Raw genomic sequence first — 25,224 nt, 5'->3', positions numbered from 1 at the left:
TTTTCCAAGCTTGTGTACACGAAATTCACTCGGCTGACATGACGTCAGTTGGCAGATCAGACCGACCCCGCTTCCGCCCCCACGCTCCCACCCGCCCTCTTCTGCCAGAAACCCCGGGAGCGGGCGGGACCGGGCGGGCGCATGCGCAGTGGGCTGCCTGGGCGGGGTCTCTCGCGCCGGGAGAGGGCGCTGCTCCCAGGAACCTGCGCGCGGCTCCGGCGGCGTTTCCAGGGGGCCGGTTGGCGGGCGGACCCGGGCGGTGCGGGGCGGAAGTGGGCGGCTGCAGGACGCGCGCGGAGCCGCGCGGCGGGCGGGACCTGGCCGAGCTGGAGGGCGCCGGGGAGCGGGGCTCGGGCGGCCCCCGAGGCCCGGCGGAGCGGGCTTCTGGGGTGTCTGCGGCGGCGCCGGGGGAGCGGGCTGGGGATGGGGCGCCTAGCCGGGCGGCGGCCGGGGCCTCGGCCATGTTCGCGGGGCTGCAGGACCTGGGCGTGGCCAACGGCGAGGACCTGAAGGAGACCCTGACCAACTGCACGGAGCCACTCAAGGCCATCGAGCAGTTCCAGGTGGGGCAGCCCCCGGGGCGGGGGGAGCCCGGTGCGAGGGCAGGGCTGCCTGCGCCGGAGTCGGGCCTGGCGGAGGCGCCGGAAGTTTTCCGGCTTTCTCTTGGTGTCTGAGTCTTGTTTTGGGGGTGGAGTCCGGAGCCAGCATCCCTTTGCTGGACGGCTGGGTGGCTTTCGGTGGCTGCGGTTACCGCCAGCACGGCTGGGAACACCTGGGTTCGTACCTCCCTGGGTTCGAGCTCTTAGAACCTTGGGGTGCCCGGGCGCACTGGGCTGCGGCTGAGATTTCTCTTGACTTCCTCAGACAGAGAATGGCGTGCTGCTGCCCTCTCTTCAGTCGGCCCTCCCTTTCTTGGACCTGCACGGGACGCCGCGGCTGGAGTTCCACCAGTCGGTGTTCGATGAGCTGCGGGACAAGCTGCTGGAGCGAGTGTCAGCCATCGCTTCGGAAGGGAAGGCTGAGGAAAGGTGGGTCAGCGGGAGGGATGGGCAGGTGAGATGTGCGGCTGTTTTCTCAGCCTTGGATCGACTCAGGGGCATTTATCATCCTTTTGGCTCCACATCCTTGCTCCCAGAGGTGGCCTGGCTCTGTGTCTGAGTGTGGAGCCTTGCCCCATGTGTCCTGCGCGTGGAGGCTTGTCCTGGTAGCTGTTACCTGTGTGGGGACAAGCAGGTAGCTGCTCTGATCTGGCGCATCGCTGCACCATCAATCTTGTGAGTTGTTGCAGGTACAAGAAGCTGGAAGATCTTCTGGAGAAGAGCTTTTCTCTGGTCAAGATGCCGTCCCTGCAGCCCGTGGTGATGTGCGTCATGAAGCACCTGCCCAAGGTAGGGTTCTAACCCTAACCCGGACGTGGTGGCGTGGACCGTCCGCCCACCTCTCGTGCCCTTAAGTTGGTGGAAGTTCTGGTGGCCACCTAGCTCCGGGAGCTTCCCACGCCACCTGCCGTAGTGCTGTCTATGGTGAGCTTGTCTGGCTTCTCCTGCATGAGCAGCGTGGAGACTGAACCTTAGCACTGGAGTTGGGGTGTGGGGCCCGCCCTGGGATAGAGCTGTTGGTATTTGGCTTGTCTGCATGAACCTGCTGGGGCCAGGGAACCTGTCATAGGTGTCCTGTGGGGTGGGGCTTAGCGGGAGGTGGTCTTGGGGGGGGGGGCTGAGGTCTCTTGGCTTGTCTTAAGGGAGATCCAGGGACACAGGGGCCACTCACAGGCTGCCTGTGGTGTCATGTAGGTTCCTGAGAAAAAGCTGAAGCTAGTCATGGCTGACAAGGAGCTGTATCGAGCCTGCGCCGTGGAGGTGAAGCGGCAGATCTGGCAAGACAACCAGGCTCTCTTTGGGGACGAGGTTTCCCCGCTGCTGAAGCAGTACATCCTGGAGAAGGAGAGCGCGCTGTTCAGCACAGAGCTCTCTGTCCTGCACAACTTCTTCAGCCCTTCCCCCAAGACCAGGCGCCAGGGCGAGGTGAGGGGACAGGCCGTGTGCAGGGCGGGGCACCTTTTGGGGGTGCCATGGCTGGCCCCATCAGCTGCCTGGGGATCAACACCCTGCTGCCCTGTGAATGGTTGGATGGTTCTGCTTCTTGGCTGGGCGGCGGGGGAGAGCTGGCCTGTACCCGTGCTGGAAAGAATGTTGGTGGTTTTTATGTTTGTAGTTTACTTTTCTTTAAAGTGATATATGGACAACATTAAAATCCACAGAAAGGCCCCTAATGAGAAGTTACAGCACCTGCCTCCGCTACTTCTTTTTTTTTTTTTTTTTTTTTTGAGTCGGAGTCTCGCTCTGTCGCCCAGGCTGGAGTGCGATGGCCTGATCTTGGCTCACTGCAAGCTCCACCTCCCGGGTTCACGCTATTCTCCTGCCTCAGCCTCCTGAATAGCTGGGACTACAGGCGCCAGCCACCACGCCTGGCTAATTTTTTGTATTTTTATTGAAGACCGGGTTTCACCGTGTTAGCCAGGATGGTCTCGATCTCCTGACCTCATGATCCGCCCGCCTCGGCCTCCCAAAGTGCTGGGATTACAGGCGTGAGCCACTGTATACGGCACCTCCCCGCCCCCGGCCCACCTCTAAAAAGCAAGTTCTGTTTGGTCCTTCAACTTTTTTTTTTCTGTTTCACGAAAACATGTATTAGATGACAGCTGTACATGGCCTAAGCTGTGTGTGGGCTGGTAAAGGCTTGAGTGCTGGCTAGAACCAGGAAAACTGCTGTCCCGTTTTCATGTTCACAGAACAGCTATTTCTCATAGTTGGGCCAGTCCTATGGCCTGCAAAGGAGGTAAACATTTTAAAGCAAGACTTAGCTGAACTGGAATGGAGCCAGAGATGAGGGCACTAAGCCAGACCTCCCAGGCAGTGATCTAACAGCTTGTTCTTGGTGTCCCGGCTCTTTTGCTCCGAACACGGATGGGGAATGTGAAGGCTCTCTTCTGGCTGGGATGAAGCATCTAGGTGATAAGAAATCCAGAGAGGGGCTGAGGAAGGGAGGCAAGAGTTGCTTTTTATTGACTTGGAAGTGGGCTCTTCAGTGAAGCCCCTTTGGGTTTAAGAGCATTTTCCTGCTTCCTTGTTCTTCCGGCAACTTCTGCTGCCTGAGCTGCCATGCTTGTAATCCAGCGTCCATTTCCTGTGACAGCAGTACAACTCGTCTTGCAAACTTCTCCCTTTCAGCTTTTCTTCCACGCTGGCCTTTCACTGGGGGAGCAGGGCGGCCGTCCACCTATGACCAGTCTGGGAACTCTGTAAGGGGCCCGTAGCCGGAGGGGTTGGCCGCCAGTCCCTGCTGTAGTAGCCACTGGCTGGCCGCCCGCCCAAGCGGCTGCACCACAGTGCAGCCTCCAGACACCTATGAAGAAAGAGAACAGTTGCCAAAGCAGCCATGCTGAGCCAGAGTAGCCGGGGTAGCTCTCTTTTTTTCTTTTTTCTTTTTTTTTTGAGACATAGTCTTGCTCTGTTGCCCAGGCTAGAGTGCAGTGGGGCGATCTTGGCTCATTGCAAGCTCCGCCTGGGGTTCACTCCATTCTCTTGCCTCAGCCTTCCAAGTAGCTGGGACTACAGGTGCCCACCACCACGCCTGGCTAATTTTTTGTATTTTTAGTAGAGCTGGGGTTTCTCTGTGTTAGCCAGGATGGTCTCGCTCTCCTGAACTTATGATCCACCCGCCTTGGCCTCCCAAAGTGCTGGGATCACAGGCGTGAGCCACCGCGCCCGGCCTGGTCCTTCAGTTTTCAGGTATTTAAATGATTTGTTAATGTGGTTGCAGTTGAGTTGTTTTTCATTCTTCAAAGGATAGCAAACCCAGGGTTCTGTCTGTTAATAATATTGGCATTGTTCTAAACTGAAACTTGCTGACAATTTTCTTTGTTCTTTTGAGACGAAGTCTCTCTCTATCGCCCAGGCTGGAGTGCAGTGGCGCGATCTCGGCTCCCTGCAAGCTCCGTCTCCTGGGTTCACTCCATTCTTTTTTTTTTTTTTACTTTTTTTTTTTTTTTTTTTTTTTTTTGAGACGGAGTCTTGCTCTGACGCCTAGGCTGGAGTGCAGTGGCCGGATCTCAGCTCACTGCAAGCTCCGCCTCCCGGGTTTATGCCATTCTCCTGCCTCAGCCTCCCGAGTAGCTGGGACTACAGGCGCCAGCCACCTCGCCCGGCTAGTTTTTTGTATTTTTAGTAGAGCCAGGGTTTCACCGTGTTAGCCAGGATGGTCTCGATCTCCTGACCTCGTGATCCGCCCACCTCGGCCTCCCAAAGTGCTGGGATTACAGGCGTGAGCCACCGCGCCCGGCCTTTTCCCTTTTTTTTTGAGACAGGACTTTCGCTCTTGTCACCCAGGCAAAAGTGCAGTGGTGTGGTCTGGGCTCACTGCAGCCTCTGCCTCCTGGGTTCAAGCTATTCTGCCTCAGCCTCCCCAGTAGCTGGGATTATAGGCGTGTGCCACCATGCCCAGCCAGTTTTGGTGTTTTTAGTATCATCGTGTTTGCCAGGCTCGCCTTGAACTCCTGAGCTCACGTGATCTGCCTGCCTTGGCCTCGCAAAGTGCTGGGATTGTAGGCATGAGCCACTCTGCCTGGCCCTTTTTTTTTTTTCTGTTTTTTTTTTTTTTGAGATGGAGTCTTGCTCTGTCACCCAGGCTGGAGTGCAGTGCCTCGAACTCGGCTCACTGCAACCTCTGCCTCCTGAGTTCAAGCAATTCTCCTGCCTCAGCCTCTCGAGTAGCTGGGACTACAGACCAGCCCCACCATGCCTGGCTAATTTTTGTATTTATTTAGTACAGACAGTGTTTCATCTTGTTGACCAGGCTGAACCAAGAGGAACTCCTGACCTCAGGTGATCCGCCCACCTTGGCCTCCCAAAGTGCTGGGATTATAGGTGTGAGCCTGGCTGTAACCAACTTTAGCACCGTTCGATAGAAAGATAAAGTGAACTATAAGTTAAGATTTTTCAATATCCACATTAAGAAAAAAAAAGTGAGATCAATTTCATTAATGTTTTGTTTGGTCCCGTGTATCCAAAGTATTATCTTTCATAGGCCGGGCGCGGTGGCTCAAGCCTGTAATCCCAGCACTTTGGGAGGCCGAGGCGGGCGGATCACAAGGTCAGGAGATCGAGACCACAGTGAAACCCCGTCTCTACTAAAAATACAAAAAATTAGCCGGGCGCGGTGGCGGGCGCCTGTAGTCCCAGCTACTCAGGAGGCTGAGGCAGGAGAATGGCGGGAACCCGGGAGGCGGAGCTTGCAGTGAGCCGAGATCGCGCCACTGCACTCCAGCCTGGGCAACAGCGTGAGACTCCGTCTCAAAAAAAAAAAAAAAAAACTTAGCAAAGTATTATCTTTCAGCATGTAATTCATGTGAAGGATTGGGCTGGGTACCGTGGCTCACGCCTGTACTCTTAGTACTTTGGGAGGCTGAGGTGGGAGGATCGCTTGAGTTTAGTAGTTGAAGACCAAAGGGAGACCTTGTCTCTACAAGAAAAAACATTTAACTCAGCATGGTGGCGCATGCCTGTTGTCCCAACTACTGAGGAGGCTGAAGCAGAAGGATCGCTTGGGCCCAGGAGATTGAAGCTGCAGTGAGGTGTGATTGAGCCACTGCACTCCAACCTGGGCGGCAGAGTGAGAGACACTGTCTCACAAGCAAAAAAAAATATTGAACTGTAATGCTTTTTGTGGGAGCATCACTGAGATTTGAAACCTGGTGAGTCTTTCACACTTAGCGCCCTTCTGAACTACTGCACTTCAAGTGCTGAAGAGTTCGTGTGGCTCTGGGCTCCCTTCAGGCCGTGGGTCCTGACCACGTGCATGGGCTTGTTGGGGGTGGCTAGTGCCACCTTTGTCCTCCCTTCCCTGTTTGTTTATTCCCAGTCAGGTCCTCCACGGGCCTTTTTCTTGTTCCGTTGCTGTCAGACAGAGCCCTTGGACCCCTCTGCGAACGGTGGGGTGCCCTGCACTTCCCAGGCCTTTCTCCTGCCCCATCTCTTCTGGTGACCTGGTGCTGCCCATACCGATTTCTGTCTGTGAGGGACTTGCTTGGTCTGCTTAGTCCTAGGTTGATTCTTTTATTTTTATTTTATTTTGTTTTATTTTATTTGCTTATTTTATTTTTATTCTTTAAATTTATTTTATTTTTATTTATTTATTTATTTATTTTTGAGACCTAGTCTCGCTCAGTCACCCAGGCTGGAGTACAGTGGCCGAATCTCAGCTCACCGCAAGCTCCGCCTCCCGGGTTCACGCCATTCTGCCTCAGCCTCCCAAGTAGCTGGGACTACAGGCGCCCGCCAATGCCCGGCTAATTTTTTGTAATTTTTTTTTTTTTTTTTTTTTTTTTTGAGACGGAGTCTTGCTCTGCCGCCCAGGCTGGAGTGCGGTGGCCGGATCTCAGCTCACTGCAAGCTCCGCCTCCCGGGTTCCCGCCATTCTCCTGCCTCAGCCTCCCGAGTAGCTGGGACTACAGGCGCCGCCACCACGCCCGGCTAGTTTTTTGTATTTTTTAGTAGAGACGGGGTTTCACCGTGTTAGCCAGGATGGTCTCGATCTCCTGACCTCGTGATCCGCCCGTCTCGGCCTCCCAAAGTGCTGGGATTACAGGCTTGAGCCACCGCGCCCGGCCTGTAATTTTTTTTTAAGTAGAGATGGGGTTTCACCGTGTTAGCCAGGATGGTCTTGATCTCTTGACCTTGTGATCCGCCTGCCTCAGCCTCCCAGAGTGCTGGGATTACAGGCATGAGCCACTGCGCCTGGCCTATTTTTATTTTTTTAAATTTATTTTATTTTATTTTTAAAATTTTCTAATTTTTTGAATTTATTTTTATTTTATTTTATTTATTTATTTTTTTTGAGGCGGAGTCTCACTCTGTCGCCCAGGCTGGAGTGCAGTGGCTGGATCTCAGCTCACTGCAAGCTCTGCCTCCCGGGTTTACACCGTTCTCTTGCCTCAGCCTCCCAAGTAGCTGGGACTACAGGCGGCCGCCACCTCGCCCGGCTAGTTTTTTGTATTTTTGGTAGAGATGGGGTTTCACCTTGTTAGCCAGGATGGTCTCGATCTCCTGACCTCGTGATCCGCCCGTCTTGGCCTCCCAAAGTGCTGGGATTACAGGCTTGAGCCACTGTGCCTGGCTGAGTTTATTATTTTATTTTATTTTTATTTTATTTATGTTATTTTAATTTAATTTAATTTTATATTTTACTTTATTTTATTTTAATTTTTTGAGACGGAGTTGCTTGTTGCCCAGGCTGGAGTACAGTGGTGTGATCTCCGCTGACTGCAACCTCATTCTCCCAGGTTCAAGTGATTCTCCTGCCTCAACCTCCTGAGTAGCTGGGATTATAGGCGCCCACCACCACGCTTGACTAATATTTGTATTTTTAGTAGAGACGAGATTTCACCATGTTGGCCAGGCTGGTCTCGAACTCCTGGTCTCAGGTAATCCACCCGCCTTGGCCTACCAATTTGCTGCAGTTACAGCCATGAGCCACCGTGCCCAGCCCAATTCTCTTTTAAAAAGTTAAATTAGACCGGGCATAGTGGCTCACACCTGTAATCCCAGCACTTTGGGAGGCCAAGGCGGGCAGATCACGAGGTCAGGAGTTCAAGACAAGCCTGACCAACATGGTAAAAACCCATCTCTACTAAAAACACAAAAATTAGCCAGGTGTGGTGGTGTGCCCCTGTAATCCCAGCTACTCAGGAGGCTGAGGCAGGAGAATCACTTGAACCCGGGAGGCGGAGGTTGCAGTGAGCCAAGATTGCACCACTGTACTCCAGCCTAGGCGACAGAGTGAGACTCAGTCTCAAAAGAAGAAAAAAAAAGTTAAAAACTGGGTCAGGTGTGGTGGCTCACGCCTGTAATCTTAGCACTTTGGGAGGCCAAGGTGGGTGGATCACCTGAGTTCAGAAGACCAGCCTGGGCAACATGGGGAAACCTTGTCTCTACTAAAATGCAGAAAATTAGCTGGGCGTGGCGGCCTGTGCCTGTAATCCCAACTACAGGCTGAGACAGGAGAATAGCTTGAATCTGGGAGGCGGAGGTTGCAGCGAGCCGAGATCCTACCATTGCACTCCAGCCTGGGTGACAGCACAAGACTATCTCAAAAGAAAAAAAAATGTTGGGCAGGGTGGCATGCAATTGTAGTCCCAGCTACTCGGGAGGCTGAGGCAGGAGAATCACTCTAGCCCAGGAGGTCAAGGCTGCAGTGAGCCACAGTCTCAACGGTGCACTCCAGCCTGGACAACAGAGCAAGGCCTTGTCTCAAAAAAAGTTATAAAAAAGAGAAAAATAACAGAACCTGCTACCATCAGACTGGGTGCCAATATTTAATAAGAGAGGAGGAAACATTTTCTGCCAAAAAGTAGGAAGGACAGATATCCAGATGTCCAGACAGAGGGGCTGCACTGCCCTGCACGTGATGTCCATGTGTCTTCATTGTGGCGGAGCCTGGGAGGGTCCCGGGACCTGACGGTGCTGCTCACTGCAGGTGGTGCAGCGGCTGACGCAGATGGTGGGGAAGAACGTGAAGCTGTACGACATGGTGCTGCAGTTTCTGCGTACGCTCTTCCTGCGCACGCGGAATGTGCACTACTGCACGCTGCGGGCTGAGCTGCTCATGTCCCTGCATGACCTGGACGTGGGTGAGATCTGCACCGTGGACCCGTGCCACAAGGTAGCACAGCCCTCCCTCCTTCCTCCTGGCCCTCCTGGCTCCTCTCCTCCCTGTGGGTTTGGCTGGGCCGCTGACCACCTGGGCGCCCTCCTCTCCTGAGGCTGTTTCCTGGGCTCTGATCTTTCTGTCCTGCTGTGTGTTGGCATCTTGTGGCTCCTCTCCAGACCCTGATGGGGGAAGGAGGCTAGTCCCCTGCATCTGAGCCAGAGACCTGGCCATTCCCTGGGACTCTCTTGCCCCGTCCAGCCCTTTGTCTGTTCCCGAGGGCTGTAGGACCTACAGGCTGGACCTTGACCATTGCCCCAGCTTCCTCCCATCTTTCCAAACCTGGCCTGTGGCCCTCCCCTTCCCCAGAACCCTGGGGACTACTTGTTGGCCAGGTACCGAGTGCTCCAGGATGGGGTTTCCCTTCATACGGACCCTCCAGCCTCGGGACCATCTTTCTGGGACTGGAGTCACCCTCCGAGGCTTCCATTGCTTGGAGTGCTGCAGTGGCCACCCCCACACTCAGGGTGCCATGAGGGAGTCCCCTTTTAGAAAGAAACATCATCACTGTCTCCACTGCTGTCCTGACCTTGCTGCTTCGGCACCGTCGGGAGACTGGTGCCCGGTGCCTTCCCTCACAGCAGCTGTGACTGAGCGAGAGGCCGGGGCCTGCGGCTGCGTTTGGGGCCGGATCTCTGGTCGTCCTGGGAGGCTTGGTCTGGTCCCGACCGTGCTTCCTCCTTGCAGTTCACCTGGTGCCTGGACGCCTGCATCCGAGAGCGGTTCGTGGACAGCAAGAGGGCGCGGGAGCTGCAGGGGTTTCTCGATGGAGTCAAGAAGGGCCAGGAGCAGGTGCTGGGGTGAGGGTCGGCTCCATGAAGCCTCTGCCCCCCAGGGCCCTGTGCGCATCTGGTCTGCGCTCGCTGTGTTTTGTCGTGGGTAGCAGGTGTTTATTCCCTGATGTTGCTTTGTCTTTTGTTTTTTTCGAGATAGAGTCTCATTCTGTAGCCCAGGATGAAGTGCAATGGTGCGATCTCTGCTCACTGCAACCTCCGCCTCCCAGGCTCAAGCCATTCTCCTGCCTCAGCCTCCCAAGTAGCTGGGATTACAGGCACGCGCCACTGCGCCCAGCTAATTTTTGTATTTTTTAGTAGAGACAGGGTTTCACCATGTTGGCCAGGCTGGTCTTGAACCCCTGACCTCAGGTGATCCACCCGCCTCAGCCTTCCAAAGTGCTGGGATTACAGGCATGAGCCCCCGCACCCAGCCTCCTGGATGTTTCAGCAGAGCTATGTTGGGCACTGCTGGCGCACAGCTGAGGGACATGGTTGTTGGGATGTATCTGGGTAGCAAAGTCTCCCTCCTCAACTCTGCATTCTGTAGCCAGGCCCAGGGGCTGGGGGCTCTGGTGCCTGCAGTGGCGTGGAGCCAGCCTCTGAGCTTAGGGGTATCTGTTGGCATTTGCTTTCCAGCATTCTCTGGCTGGTGTATAGATACGGTGCTGCCTGGCCCCACTTTTGCCACTTTTTTTCTTCTTTTTGAGACAGGGTCTGTGTCACCCAGGCTTCAGTGCAGTGGTATAGTCTTCCTCATCTCCTGGGCATTGATCCTGCTGCCTCAGCCTCCCAGAGTGCTGGGATTACAGGCATGAGCCACCACACTCAGGCTTTATTTTGTTTTTTTGACTCTAATTTGGAAGATCTAACATGTTAAGGACAAATTGCAAACCTTAAGCTTTTTTTTTTTTTTTTTGAGATGGAGTCTCGCTCTGTCACCCAGCCTGGAGAGCAGTAGCGCGATCTTGGCTCACTGCAAGCTCCGCCTCCCGGGTTCACGCCATTCTCATGCCTCATCTTCCCGAGTAGCCGGGACTACAGGCGCCTGCCACCACACCCAGCTAATTTTTTGTATTTTTAGTAGAGATGGGGTTTCACCGTGTTAGCCAGGATGGTTTTTGATTTCCTGACCTTGTGATCCACCCGCCTCGGCCTCCCAAAGTGCTGGGATTACAGGCGTGAGGCACTGCGCCCGGCCAACCTTAAGCTTTTTTTAAGAAACCCAGCATGTGATGGGTGCCCGTTGCCAGTCCCGAACCCAGCCTAGGCCACCCCTCCTGAGGACTGTGCCACTGAAGGGAGGGGCAACAGGCGTTTCATTAACGCCAAGGCGGCCTCCTTCCAGGGACCTGTCCATGATCCTGTGTGACCCCTTCGCCATCAACACGCTGGCACTGAGCACAGTCAGGCACCTGCAGGAGCTGGTCGGCCAGGAGACACTGCCCAGGGTGAGTGTGGGCTTGGTCAGCAGCTGTCGGGGCCACGTGACCACCCCGCTGGCTGCTCCGGGTGGTCGGGGTGTGGAGGCAACTGTCGGGGCCCTGTGGCCGCCCTGCCGGCTCTGGTGATCGGTGTGGACGGCAGCGGTCGGGGCCCTGTGGCCGCCCCGCCGGCTCTGGTGATCGGTGTGGACGGCAGCTGTCGGGGCCCTGTGGCCGCCCCGCCGGCTCTGGTGATCGGTGTGGACGGCAGCTGTCGGGGCCCTGTGGCCGCCCCGCCGGCTCTGGTGATCGGTGTGGACCGCAGCGGTCGGGGCCCTGTGGCCGCCCCGCCGGCTCTGGTGATCGGTGTGGACGGCAGCGGTCGGGGCCCTGTGGCCGCCCCGCCGGCTCTGGTGATTGGTGTGGACGGCAGCGGTCGGGGCCCTGTGGCCGCCCCGCCGGCTCTGGTGGTCGGTGTGGACGGCAGCGGTCGGGGCCCTGTGGCCGCCCCGCCGGCTCTGGTGGTCGGTGTGGACGGCAGCGGTCGGGGCCCTGTGGCCGCCCCGCCGGCTCTGGTGGTCGGTGTGGACGGCAGCGGTCGGGGCCCTGTGGCCGCCCCGCCGGCTCTGGTGGTCGGTGTGGACGGCAGCGGTCGGGTAGAGGCGCGTGCTTCCCTGCTGTGAGACTGGGTTTCACCCCGTGTGTGGGGCTGGTGATTGCAGTCGTGTGGTCCTGGCCATGGGCACCAGAGACCCTGCTGGGTAACGAGTAGGGTCAGAGGAGCTCCATGGCCAGGACACGGCTGCCTGGGACTGGCGCTGAGCCCGTCCTCCCTACAGGACAGCCCCGACCTGCTGCTGCTGCTCCGGCTGCTGGCACTGGGCCAGGGAGCCTGGGACATGATTGACAGCCAAGTCTTCAAGGAGCCCAAGATGGTAACAAGCCTCCTGTGGGGACTGCCAATTTCTCCCGAGGAGCTGTGGGCTGGAGCGAGAGGCGCTAGCAAAGTGGTTGTGGAGGCCCCTTTGGTCCCAAAGCTTCCTTCCTGGAGGTGTCCATCTTCTGTTTGGGAAAATGCCCACCAGGGGGGTTCTGGGGTGTCTCCGTGGACCATGGCTGGCCACAGGTGGTGGCTACTCCATGTGGATCCAGGCCCAGAAGGGGGTTTGAGGACCTGGGTGGAGGACTTGGGAGGTGGGAAGAGGGACCTGGGGACCTGGAGAGGAGGGTGGGGTTGGTGAGGTGCTGGGGGAGTGGGAGGGCCGGGGCAGGGTGTGTGTCAACGTTGGGGTGGGGTGGGGTGGGGCGGGGCCCGCTCATGGCCTCCCCTCCTCGTAGGAGGTAGAGCTCATCACCAGGTTCCTCCCGATGCTCATGTCCTTCCTGGTGGATGACTACACTTTCAATGTGGATCAGAAACTTCCGGCTGAGGAGAAAGCCCCAGTCTCATATCCAAACACACTTCCTGAAAGCTTCACTAAGTACGGGCTGCAGGGCCGTGGGTGCAGGGGTGGCCGTGGCACAGGGGTGGCACTGTTGCCGGGGGGCTGCTGCAGGGCTGGGCGGGGGTCGGTGTGGAGGCTCGGGCAGGGCTGATGGCGCCCGGGGCACAGGTTTTTGCAGGAGCAGCGCATGGCCTGCGAGGTGGGGCTGTACTACGTCCTGCATATCACCAAGCAGAGGAACAAGAATGCACTTCTCCGCCTGCTGCCGGGGCTGGGTGAGTCCTGACGGGTGGTGGCTGGCAGTGCCTTCCCTGCGGCAGCTGCCGCGTGCAATCCCGCCCAGGGTGCAGGCGCCAGGGCCCCCAGGAGCTGTCATCTCCCCAGCCCACTTCCAACTTTGCTAGCTTTGTTTTTACATTTTTTTTTTTTTTTTTTTTGAGACGAAGTCTCACTCTGTCGCCCAGACTGGAGTGCAATGGCACGACCTCAGCTCACTGCAGCCTCTGCCTCCCAGGTTCAAGTGATTTCTCGTGCCTCACCCTCCTGAGTAGCTGGGATTACAGGCACCCGCCACCACGCCAGGCTAATTTTTGTATTTTTAGTAGAGATGGGGTTTCTCCATGTTGGTTCGGCTGGTCTCGAACTCCTGACTTCATGATCCGCCTGCCTCGGCCTCCCAAAGTGCTGGGATTACAGGCCTGAGCCACCGTTCACAGCCTCGTTTTCACTTTTACGTTTTTGTCTATAGTTTATTTTACTAGGAAAGGGAGACGGAGTTCAGCTTTGTGCTTTCCCACAAAAAGGTGACGCAAGAGCTGCTCTTATTTCATCCTTACTGGCGAGGGGCCTGGGACCCCTCAGTTGCTCAGAGGATGGAGCAAAGGGGAGGGGGAGAGATCCCCTGCCCCAGTCCCCCACCCAGGTGGTGACAGGCCCACTTCCTCCTGGGAGCCTCCACGGGGGAGGGGTTGTTGCAAGCCAGGAAGAAGAGGAAGGGTCCAAATGGGCGCCTTCAAGAGTAGAACTGCAGGTCCCGTGGGAGATGGGGCCTCTTTAGCCTTGCGGTACCCACCGTGACAGAGACCCTGGGCTCTTCCCTGCTGACTCAGGCCTTGTCTGGGGTTTGCTGTCTTAGTCCACGTTATGCTGCTCTAACAGAGACTCAAGACTGAGCAATGTAGAAAGGGAAGGGATGCCCGGGCGCGGTGGCTCAGGCCTGTAATCCCAGCGCTTTGGGAGGCTGAGGCGGGCGGATCACGAGGTCAGGAGTTTGAGACCAATCTGGCCAATATGGTGAAACCCCGTCTCTACTAAAAAAAATACAAAAATTGGTCAGGCACAGTGGTGGGTGCCCGTAATCCCAGGTACTTGGGAGGCTGAGGCAGGATTATCTCTTGAATCTGGGAGGTGGAGGTTGCAGTGAGCCAAGATCGCACCATTGCACTCCAGCCTGGATGACAGAGCGAGACTCCGTCTCAAAAAAAAAAAAAGAGCAGCAGTTCTGCGGGGGCTGGGATGGGAAGTCCAAGGTCCAAGGGGCCTGCATCTGACTGGGGCTTTTTGCTGTGTCATCCCACGGTGGAAGGCAGAGGGCAAGAGGGCCCGGGCCCGGGAGACAGACAGACACAGACCGAGATGAGAGACAGAGACATACAGACCGAGATGAGAGACAGAGATGAGAGACAGAGAGATGAGAGACAGAGAGACAGAGATGAGAGACAGAGAGATGAGAGACAGAGCTAGAGATGAGACACAGATGGAGACAGAGAAGGGGCCAGACTTCCCCCTTCATCAGGAGCCCACTCCTGTGCTAACTGCGTGAATGCTTTGGCGAGGATGGAGCCCTCACGACCTCAGCAGTGTTGCGTTGGGGATCAGGTTTCTGGCGGTGAACCTAGGAACACGTCCACACCACAGCACGTGCCTAGTGTGTTTCTCGGTGGCTGGTGTGTCCGAGGACAGTGCGTGCATGCATTTTCCAGCTTTCTTTGCGGAGGAAGTTACCTGTGGGTATTAACCTGTCCCCAGCCAGCCTCTCACTGAGCTTGGGTCGCCTGGGCGTGGGTTTCCTGTTGCTGCTGGAACGAATGACCACAGACAGTGGCATCGGACGGCGCAGGCAGACATGACCTCCTGGGCTCACGCGGGCACCAACGCTGCTGCTCCTTCTGGAGGCTCAGGGAGGCTCTTGAGGGCACTGGGACATTGCGCTGCCGGCCGCCGGCCACTGGGCAGAACCGGTTTGTTTATTTTTTGAGACTTCCGGGAACATAGTTATAAATAACTTTGATTTGCCTTGGCCTGTCCACTGCAGTACAGTCACGTGTCACATAACATTCTGTCCACCGTGGACCACATATACGACCACACGGTCACATGAGCTGACAATACTGTATTTTTACTCCACTTTCTCTGTTTAGATACACAATCACTTACCGTTGTGTCCCAGTGGCCTCCGGTACTCGGTACAGCCACGTGCTGTGCAGGTGTGTAGCTCAGGGGCACGAGGCCGTGGCGCAGCCCAGTGTGCAGTGGGCGGCACCTTCTGGATTTGTGTCAGTCCCTGTGGAGCTTGCACGGTGACAGACTCACCCGGAGGCCTTGCATGTGCTTCTGTTTCTTTCTCATTTGATTGTGGCTAGAAACAGGCTGGGAACCAGGAGTGCGGCTTCTCGTCGGAGTACGTGGCTGCCCCACGGGCTGGGATGTGCATTTTCAGTAACGTTTGGGGAGAGCAAGCTTATTCTTAGGTTTTTAGTGGGTTCTAGTAAGAATAGATGTTGATTTTTGGAATTCTCTCCTGTTTATTTTTTAACATTTTTGTAGTGGGAATTTGTGAAATAATATAAAGTCAAGAGCACGGTACAGTGAGGACCCAGCACCATCTCCAACCTCCCTGGGGTCCGTGTGGGGTCTGCGTGTGGCCGCCTGTCCCTCAGGGCAATGTCTGGGTGTCAATCTGACACATCACAGAAAGCAGGCTGCAGACGGCATCTCTACAAAAGAAGGATGCTTTTACAGGAGAATCGCTTGAACCTGAGAGGCAGAGGTTGCTGTGAGCCGAGATCACGGCACTGCCCTCCAGCCTGGGCGACACAGCCAGACTCCATCTCAGAAAAAAAGAGGGGGGCTGGGCACCGTGGCTCACGCCTGTGATCCCAGCACTTTGGGAGGCCGAGGCAGGTGGATCACCAAGGTCAGGAGTTCCAGACCAGCCTGGCCAACGTGGTGAAATTCCATCTCTATTAAAAATACAGAAATTAGGCCGGGCGCGGTGGCTCAAGCCTGTAATCCCAGCACTTTGGGAGGCCGAGACGGACGGATCACGAGGTCGGGAGATCGAGACCATCCTGGCTAACATGGTGAAACCCCGTCTCTACTAAAAAATACAAAAAACTAGCCGGGCGAGGTGGCGGGCGCCTATAGTCCCAGCTACTGGGGAGGCTGAGGCAGGAGAATGGCGTAAACCCGGGAGGCGGAGCTTGCAGTGAGCTGAGATCCGGCCACTGCACTCCAGCCTGGGCGGCAGAGCGAGACTCCGTCTCAAAAAAAAAAAAAAAAAAATACAGAAAGTAGCCGGGTGTGTGATGCACGCCTGTAGTCCCAGCTGCTCGGGAGGCTGAGGCAGGAGAATCGCTTGAACCCAGGAGGCAGAGGTTGCAGTGAGCCGAGATTGCACCACTGCACTCCAGCCTGGGCGACAGAGTGAGACTCCGTCTCAAAAAAAAAAAAAAAAACAACAAGACTGCCTTTAAATGCCTGTAAAAAACTGACCAGGCTCGGTGGCTCACCTTGTAATCCCAGTACTTTGGGAGGCTGAGGTGGGCTGATCATCTGAGGTCAGGAGTTCGAGACCAGCCTGGCCAACGTGGCGAAACCCCATCTCTACTAAAAATAGAAAAATTAACCGGGCGTGGTGGTGCGTGCCTGTAATCCCAGCTGAGGGAGGCTGAGGCAGGAGAATCGCTTGAACCTGGAAGGTGGAGGCTGCAGTGAGCTGAGATCGCGCCACTGCACTCCAGCCTGGGTGACAGAGCGAGACTCTCAAAAAAATAAAAAACAGTGACCGCAGGCCATTGTCACATCTGAGCCAGGTTCACTGCTGCTCCTCTGCTGACTGCCTGGCAGTGGCTGCACTTCTCCAGGTGTCTCCTGTCTGCTGTGCAGACGGCCCCGTCAGTTTTGGGATGCGCCTGCCGTCCGCTCTCCTGTCTCACAGTCTTGGGTTCCCTCATGTTGCAGGAATCAGGGCATTTGCCCAGTGGGGCCTTGCTGCTGGATCCCCTGGTCGGGACTGTGTGCCTGCCATGTATTCTGTGGCCACCCGGCCACGTGGCTGGCCAAGGCCCTGGGAGATTGGCAGGCAGGCACCTTGGGGGCCTGGGTCTCCTGGTCTCCTGGGTCTCCTGGTTTCTGTCACTCCGTGGGCACAGGTGGCGCCAGCTGGGTCTGTCCTCGGAAAGCGCCATCCGGGGTACTAGGAAGGCCACCCTTGCCCCGTCCGCACATGTCACCTCCGTGTGGCCTGGCCACAGCTCCTCCTGGCGTCATTCCACGGGCATCAGTCCGCGGGCGGCCACCCTCCCTCCTGCAGGGGCCCGGTGTGGGGTGCTGCGCGCCGTGGCATCAGTGCTGCGGTCGTGTGTGAGGCATCTGTGGGCACGCTTGCTGTCTTTGTTGTGTTTTGGTGTCTGGCTTCAAAAAAGAATGTGAAAGTGCTTCGTTCTCCTTCCTGTGGCACAGTGTAGTTGGTAGTCTGGGAGAACTCTGTGGAGTTGGCGCCAGGCCCTTTATTTTGTTAGGCTTGTTTCTCCTGGGCTCAGCTACTGGGCAAGGCCTTTCGGGACTGGAGGAGCACCTTGTTTTTCTGTCTCCTCTTCCCCCGACCCCTCCTCCTGTCCCCAGGCTGTAGCTCTGCTTCCCCGCCTAGGGTCCCACCCCACCCACCCGCCCTGTCCACCCCCACCTGTCTCTTCACCTGCTGAGACCCTGTGCTTCCCACCTCAGAACTTCCAAAAACCCCCATGTGAGCACCCCCAGAAGCAGGTTCTGAGGTCTCTGAGGACAAAGGTGCCCTCTGAGGTGGGCAGGGTGGGTGGCGCTGGGCTGATGCCTGCTGTGTCTGCAGTGGAGACCTTTGGCGACTTGGCCTTTGGCGACATCTTCCTCCACCTGCTCACGGGCAGCCTCGCGCTGCTGGCCGACGAATTTGCCCTTGAGGACTTCTGCAGCAGCCTCTTCGATGGCTTCTTCCTCACTGCCTCTCCGAGGTAGGCCTCCTGGGCACCATCTGGCCCACTCTGTCCTCAGCTCTTGTCCATCGCAGCCTGAGAGGTGGCTGCTGTTCCCCACCTGGGGCAGAGGGTCCCCAGGTGCGTGTATTGGGGCCCGCATGTGGCCCTGCAGGGTGCTTGGGTACAGCTGGGGAGGGTCCCAGAGGCTGGCCGTGTCCTGTCTCCAGGGGCCTTGGCCACCTGCATCCGGGCTTGGCCTGGGCAGACAGCAGGGCCTGCCTCCCACCCCAGCCCTGCACGGCCTTTTCTAGGAAGGAGAACGTGCACCGGCACGCGCTGCGGCTTCTCATTCACCTGCACCCCAGGGTGGCCCCATCTAAGCTGGAGGCCTTGCAGAAGGCCCTGGAGCCCACAGGCCAGGTGGGTGCCCGGGGGGGCTGCTGTGTGAAGGTGCCTGGTCCCTACCAGCCCCGTGTGTGCCTGCCAAGCTGCCCCTGCAGTGCCTGTTGTGGTCGGTGGGCACCCGCCCCGCACCCCCTGCGCCTGCCCATGCGCCTCGCCTGCCCCATGGTGTGGTTCCCCGCAGAGTGGAGAGGCAGTGAAGGAGCTTTACTCCCAGCTCGGCGAGAAGCTGGAACAGCTGGACCACCGGAAGCCCAGCCCAGCGCAGGCTGCGGAGACGCCGGCCCTGGAGCTGCCCCTCCCCAGCGTGCCTGCCCCTGCCCCGCTCTGAGGGTCCTCCAGGCCCTGCTGAGTCGCGGCCCTGCTCAGCCAGAAGAGGCTCCCAGACCTGGGTATACAGGGCGGTCCCTCCTCCCGGGGCTGTGGCTGGGCCTGTCCTGGGGTTGTGGCCCCTGCTTCCTGCTCCTTGGAGCAGGCTCCCAGACCTTGTCTGCCATCCACGCAGTGGCTCCGAGGGCACAGCCTCTCCTTGTACTTTCACAGCCACAGAAAGTGTGCTCATTTTCCGTTTTCCTGGGTTAGGAAAACACCACCTGTTTTCTAAGGGGAGAGGGCGGGGCCTCTTCATTGGCTCAGCCTGGCAAAAGTGAGGCACACTGCTACTGTCTTGGGGTTGTGGAGATGGACCCGTGACCCCGTGGAGGCCGTGTGGGGGCAGCAGCCTGGCCTCTGCCATGGTGGGTGTCCTGGGGCCTGTGTGGAGGGAGCCACCTCACCCTGCAGCCCAAGTCACAGGTGTGGCCAGAACAAGCCCAGGTGCACCTGTGGCCTTGTTTCACCCTTGGAACCAGCACTCCTCGCCCAGCAGCGCCGCCTTCAGCGGCCGTGACGAGGCCAGCTGGACACATGGTGAGATTTTCTTGTATGTAAATAAAAGGCGTTTTGGTAAATGTGGAGGCTGGAATGTGTCTGTGCCTGCCCTGGGGTTGGATGCAGCTCAGATGGACACGGGCATTCGTGCTGTGGAGCCAGTACCTGGGGCTTTACGGGCCACAGCCTCCCTGGACTGCTCAGCCCTGTCTGTGACCAGCAGCTGGGGATGATATAATAATTTTTGGGGTTGGTCGATACAATTTCTGGGGGAGGATATAATAATTTCTAGAGGAGGTTGATACAATTTCTGGGGGAGGTTGGCAGGAATCCCTCACCCTTGGGATTCAGTACCCTAAGACACAGGTCAGCTGCTTTGTTTTTGTCCTGCAATTCTAGGGGGCACCTCTCACCTCCCCGTGCGCACCAGGGACAGGAGCCCTGGAGGCCCAGGACATGCCATGGTCGCGGTCACAGAGCTGGGGCCATTCCCAGCAGATGAGACCTCAAAGCCAGGCAACAGTTCATAGCATGCAGGGGCGCTGGCCCGGCTGCCAGGTGTCACTGTCCTCGGCTTGCAGCATGCAGGGGTGATGGCCTGGCTGTGAGTTGTCACTGTCCTCAGAGACGCCTGTCGGCGAGCTCTCCTCCCTGGAGCGCAAGGCCACAGCTGAGCAAGCTGGGACCTGTTGGGCGAGACAAGCCCATGGTGCTGGGATCTCATGGGTATGGGAGTCTCCGAGCTGGTATCTTCGGGGACAGAGCCGAGGTGCTGGGCTCCGTCCAGCAAATCCCAAAGTGCTGGGATTACAGGTGTGAGCCACCGCACCTGGCCGGTTTTTTTTTTTTTTTTTAAGGTAGGAGAAATGGAGGTTTCTGGGCTGATGGGAATGATCCGGTGGGGTGAGGGGTGGAGGACGGACCAGGGGCTGGGCTGTCACTGAATGAGCAGGTGGCCGGGTCTCAGCACAGCAGGGGTGTGCTCAGGGGGGCTGGTGGGCGCAGATGCGGGGGCGCTGAGGAGACGCTGGGAGCCCCTGCTGCTGATCCTGGTTTCTCAGGTGTGGGCTAGGAGGCAGGATGGGGGGAGTGGCAGGGGAGAGGACGAGGAAACGACTTAGGAGGCATGGCCAGTGAGTGGACCCGGGTGCCTGGTGTGGTCACTGGGCAGCGGGTGGGTCCTGCCCAGGGTGCCTGCAGGGGGTGCCAGGCTCATGGGTGGGGAGGGAAGGACAGAGTGAGGAGCCCGTGGGTGAGGGACTGGCGAGGTGGAGGGTGTGAGCTGCAAGGACTGGGATGGGACTGTGAGTGGACAGCTGAGCCTCGGGGGCGCATGGTTACTGTAGCAAAAGCCTCTAGGGGCAGAAAGAGCAGAGCTGCCTGAGTGACCGGGTGTGGACACTGCTGGGAAGTTAGGGAGAAGGACTTGGTGGGGGAGGACCGAGGGCCTGGGCGTGGGAGGCATTGTCCGGTGAAGTGAACACCTATGGGGAATTTGGGAGGAGAAGCGGGGAGGGTGCCCACGGTTTGGGGGAAACAGCCTTGCTGGTGAGAGCTGGGGGAAGCAGTGAGGGTGCAGTCCTTTCAGAGGCTGAGAACATGGACTGTGTTTGTGGGTGATGGACGTGAATTCCGGGCACAGTGGCGGGGCTGGGTTGGGTAGGGAGGCGGGAGGGGAGCCCTCCTGGAATGGGAATGGGTGTGATTGGGGGTGGCCCTGGGCATCACAGGAGATGGTGATGGCACTGGGAGCTGGGGTTCTGGGGCTCCCTTCACCCCTGTAGATGGGAGAAAGTGCAGGGGGCGAGGCCTTGACCCAGGGCTCAGATTCACCTTTGACCCATAGGGCCAGGTCTTGAGGCCCTTGAGCAAGTCCCTTTTCCACAGGGGTCTCTGGCCTGAGGGTTTGCTGGGCCAGCCTCTGGCAGAAGCAGCTCCAGCCTTGGGTGCTCTTGGAGGCAGGGCAGAGGCTTAGCTGCAGGTTTTCCAGGGCCCAGTAAGCCTGCATCTGCCTGAGGGCCTCCCCTTCCAGGGTCCTCTCTGTGTCAGAAGCAGCACCCAGACTCAAAAGTCTGAGGCCCCCAAAGGACGCCAACCTCCATGCTGGGGCTACAGGGCCTGGACAGCCAACCTCCTTACGCCCTGGTCCCACAAAGGCCGGGGCGTGGGCCTGAAGAGCACTGGCATGCCACGTGGCGTGTGCGGCCCCCGCGGCCTCGACGATCGGGGATCGGGCCCCCCAGCACCCCCTGCACAGGGGAGGGGAGCCCTAGGCCTGGCTCCTGGAGAGAATGGAAACCCCCAACCCACGACCGGTGTTTCCCTGATGGTCCCTCTGGTTGGGTGAGGAATATACAGCTGGAACCCATCAGGCCCGGGCTGGCTGTTGGGAGGAGCGGGGCGTCCCTGGGACTACAGGGTCCTGAGCTAAATGTCAGCAGCACTGGTGTGGCTGGAAACGGCCACCTTGCTCCTCCTTGGAAGGCGGCTTCCAGGCTGGGAGGAGTCCAGGGTCGTCCAGGCAGGCCTATCGGAGGGGCCTGGGAGGGGCCATGCGAAGGCCAGCAGGGGGAAGGGCCCAGAGCTCCGGCTCCTGGCTCAGGGCCCAAGTTCTTTCTAAATTTGTTCCCCAACCCCCACAGGGACCCTGAGCCACATGTGCTTTTTTCCGTGATAGAACTTCCGTCCCTGTGTGAGGCCTGTCCTGAGCGGGGGTCTCTAGGCTGGGGACAGAGGAAGGGGGAAGGGAAAGACAATGAGCCCTATTTTGGGGGGCCCCGATTGGGGTCAGGAGGGGAAGGAAAAAGGGAGAAGAGTGATGACAGGGATTGGGGGTGTGCAGCTGGGCAGAGGACCCTGCCCTCCCCCTCTGCGGCTGCCCTGCTCCCCCCTTTGCTTACACAGGGCCTGGAGCCCCCTCCCCACGGCTGTAAGCCCTGTGTGTGGGGTGTCAGGTAGAAGGGATGACCTGGGGGAGGTGACCATGGAGGACAGGCTGAGGTGCAGGAGCCCAGGGCGGGGGCAGGGCACGCAGCAGGGGCCCTCGGCCTCACCAGGTGTCCTGAGCCTGACCAAGCCAGGAGGGCTCTGAGCGCCAGAGTACCGAAGAGGGGATGTGACCTCTGGCCAGGGGATCTGGGCAAGCCGGCCAGGCCTCCCCCCTTTGGCGCCTCCGTCCAGCCCAAGTCCCGCCTGGGCCGCACCCCCTGACTCACTTCCTTTGCATAGAAGCGGAAACCTCCCGGAGCTTCCTCTGCTTGGGCCGGCCGCTCCCTGGGGACCCGCAGGTGTCGCTGCCCCTTCAGGCCGGAGCTGGCCCAGGAGGCCCCTGGCCCACCCCCTCGCCCTGGGAGGCGCATTTCCTGCTTGGAATCTCAGGCCCCAGCGTCTGGCACAGGCTGGGGGCGGCGGAGCTGAGGGTAGTGGACCAGCTGCAGGTAGGGGTGGGTTGGGGCCCAGGGCCCAGGCCAGTTCCTGCCAGTCAGTGGCTCTCTTGCTCCGACCGACTCTTCTGTCCGTCTTTTCGCCTCACCTCCACCGGTCTCCGGGGGGCTCCCTGCGCTGCTCTGCTAGTTCACTGGAGGGGTGTTGGGAGGACCACAGTTTTGGAGTCGGGGCTGGGAGGCCTGGGCTGAGCCTGGGGACGGGTCCCGGGGCTATTCTCAAAATTTAAGTTCCAGCCAGTCCCCCGCCAAGTGTTCTGGAGCGTGTGGAGGCGTCTCTGAACTCCTGGGCGCTCAGGCCGCTGCTTCCCGCGGCCCCTCCTTGGGAGACGGCCCAGTCCAGTGGGAGCCGCGGGAGGGGGCAGGGTCTGGGAGCGACTGTCCCTCGCCTCAGTGGGCGCCTAGGCGGCCACTGACTCCTTCGACGACTCCTCCAGGAAGCCGGGGCGGCCACCAGATAAGCCTCTACCCCGCCACTTCCTTAAGGCCCTCGGCCGTTTATGGGAGGACCCGAGAGATTTGCATCGGGGCCCTGCAGAGGGGCCGCTTCCCGGTCTGAGGGACGAGGCCGCGACCAGGCCCTGGCACTGGGGCAGCCCGGGGCACACCCTGCGGGACTCCCGGGGGGTAAGATCACTCCGGGGACCGGTTCCAGCGACCCGCGGGAAAGGGCGGTGGCGGGAGTCCAGAGACCCTCCCCGTCTTCCCGTTGCAGGGAGGGCGACCTGTATGCGGAGCGCCGTTCCTGCGCCATGGACCGCGGCCAACCCAGCCTGGAGCCTGCTGCTGCGGCCCCCCAAGCCACGGGCCGGTGCATGATCGCGCCCGTGCGCGCCGTGCTCCGCCTGCGCCGCCGGGTGTGCGTCCTACGCAAGCGGCGCCTCCTGCAGCTGGGTGGGGGGCCTGACGTCGGGACCGGGGTGCCCAGGCCGGGCTGCAGCCCCCCGGCGCCGCGCGGGGACCTGGACCAGCCGCAGTTCTTCACCTTCGACGGCCCCGCGGAGCTGCCCTCCAGGACGCCACGCAAGAAGCGCCGGCGCAGCCGTCTGGTGCTTTACCCAGAGACCTCGCGCAAGTATCGGCCGCGCGTGGAGCACAGGAGCCGCGCGCAGCACTGCCTGCTGCTGCTGGTCGCCATCGTGGGCTTCCAAGTTCTCAACGCTATCGAGAACCTGGACGATAACGCGCAGCGCTATGACCTCGATGGGCTGGAGAAGGCGCTGCAGCGCGCGGTGTTTGGCCAGCCCGCAGCCATAGCGCGCATCGTGGCGCTGATGCGGGACTACCTGGCCACGCACGTGCACAGTCGTCCGCTCCTCCTGGCGCTGCACGGGCCCAGTGGCGTGGGCAAGAGCCACGTGGGCCGTCTGCTGGCGCGCCACTTCCGCTCGGTGTTGGAAGACAGCTCGCTCGTGCTGCAGTACCACGCGCGGCACCACTGCCCCGAGGCGCGCGCCGCACAAGACTGCCGCGAGGAGCTGGCGCGGCGCGTGGCCGATGTGGTGGCGCGGGCCGAAGCGGAGGAGAAGACCCCACTCTTGGTGCTGGACGACGTGGAGCTCCTGCCGCGGCCGCTGCTGGACGAGCTGCATGGCTTCCTGCAGCCGCAGCGCTCCCACCACTTCCACAACGCCATCTACGTGCTCCTAAGTGGCGCGGGTGGCGCCGAGGTGACGCGCTTCGTGCTGCAGAACGCGTCCCGCGCGCTGCCCCTGCTCCCCGACGGCGCGCGCAGTGCCGAGGCCTCAGCGGCACAGGCGGAAGAGGACCTGCGCACAAGTCTGTGGGCTCTGCTGTCCCGGGAGCATCCGCTGTGGCAGGCCGCGGCCATCGTGCCGTTTCTGCTGCTGGACAAGCGGGATGTGGTCAGCTGCTTCCGGGACGAGATGGCAGGCGAGGGCTTCTTTCCTGACCAGGCCCGGGCGGAGGACCTGGCCGCACAGCTCAGCTTCTACCGCGTGGCTGGCCGCGAGTTTGCTGTCACTGGCTGCAAGCAGGTGGTGGCCACGGTGAACCTCCTGTAGTGGAGGTGCAGGACGGGACATTTGGGTTGATGGCGGCAGTAGGAGGGCGACCAGGGACCTTGTGTACTGGTGCAGGCCCCTGAGGTTTCTAATGAATTTGTGGCTGCCAGGCTTGTGGGTTCGGGTCAGCTGGGAGCTCTGCTTCCAGGTCCACAACCACCTCAGAGCCCTGAGTCTGTCCCTGGGGGCGGCAGGACAGCAGCCACCTCCCTCCCGAACTCACCCATTGCCCTGCTGGGCATCCCAGGCATGGTCTGGTGGGTTCTCCCTGTGTCCCCAGGAGGCGGGCGCTCGGTTCCCATAGTACAAGGATGATCTCAGGGCCAGCAGTTTCTGGGGTCACACAGCTGGGACATGACCCTGCCTCTTGGGGGTGGTCGTGTGTTGCTCAGTGCTGGGGTGAGGCTGTCACCCCTGCCACCCTGGAGATGACCCTGGAGGAGGTCACAGCCAACCATGACAGTGCTGGGGTCCTGGCTGTCTTCTCCACCCACCCCACCCCTCACTCAGGTAGTGTTTTCAGGAGCTCAAGGCTTGCGTATCTTGACCGTAAGGGGAGGGGAGCGGAGGGGGGGCGCCCCAAGCAGCCTCTCCCCCTCCTTCCCGGACCCCCCCAACCCCGTGCCCGCCAGTCCTGGCTTGGGCTCACCAGATGACCGAGAGCCCGCAGGGCAAGCGGGAGGTGCCCAGGTCTTCCCCCATTACCCTCCTCTCCGCACGTGAGACCCTTAGCCCGTGGCCAGACCCCTGGTCACCACGATTGCGCGACCTCCCTTTCCCTGTGGCCTTTTGTGCCCCGAGTTCCGCCCACCCGCACCTTCTGCGTAGAGGGCCCTCCCCACGCCT

General features: G+C 59.2%; 2 protein-coding genes and 1 pseudogene across 2 annotated transcripts; 2 read left to right on the top strand and 1 right to left on the bottom strand.

Annotated features, from left to right (window-relative positions):
• Positions 1-278: 278 nt before the first annotated feature.
• NELFB (negative elongation factor complex member B) lies at positions 279-18,991 on the top strand. Its single transcript, NM_001435987.1, is given in 13 exon segments — positions 279-563; positions 865-1,028; positions 1,289-1,388; positions 1,794-2,024; positions 8,533-8,718; positions 9,451-9,563; positions 10,885-10,987; positions 11,800-11,895; positions 12,299-12,441; positions 12,574-12,680; positions 17,534-17,675; positions 17,951-18,059; positions 18,226-18,991. Coding segments are annotated over 13 exon segments (1,887 nt in total). The 5' UTR covers positions 279-317; the 3' UTR covers positions 18,373-18,991.
• Positions 3,062-3,446, bottom strand: LOC106993557 (large ribosomal subunit protein mL52 pseudogene; annotated as a pseudogene).
• Positions 18,992-22,320: 3,329 nt separating the features above from the next.
• Positions 22,321-24,378, top strand: TOR4A (torsin family 4 member A). Its single transcript, NM_001193807.1, is given in 2 exon segments — positions 22,321-22,348; positions 23,070-24,378. A coding segment is annotated over 1 exon segment (1,272 nt). The 5' UTR covers positions 22,321-22,348; positions 23,070-23,106.
• The last annotated feature ends 846 nt before the right edge of the window (positions 24,379-25,224 follow it).

The sequence above is a fragment of the Macaca mulatta genome, chromosome 15, assembly GCF_049350105.2.
Source record: "Macaca mulatta isolate MMU2019108-1 chromosome 15, T2T-MMU8v2.0, whole genome shotgun sequence".
Lineage (NCBI taxonomy): Eukaryota > Metazoa > Chordata > Mammalia > Primates > Cercopithecidae > Macaca > Macaca mulatta.
The sequence above is the reverse complement of the archived record's forward strand: the minus strand, read 5'-3'. Positions and strand labels throughout refer to the sequence as shown.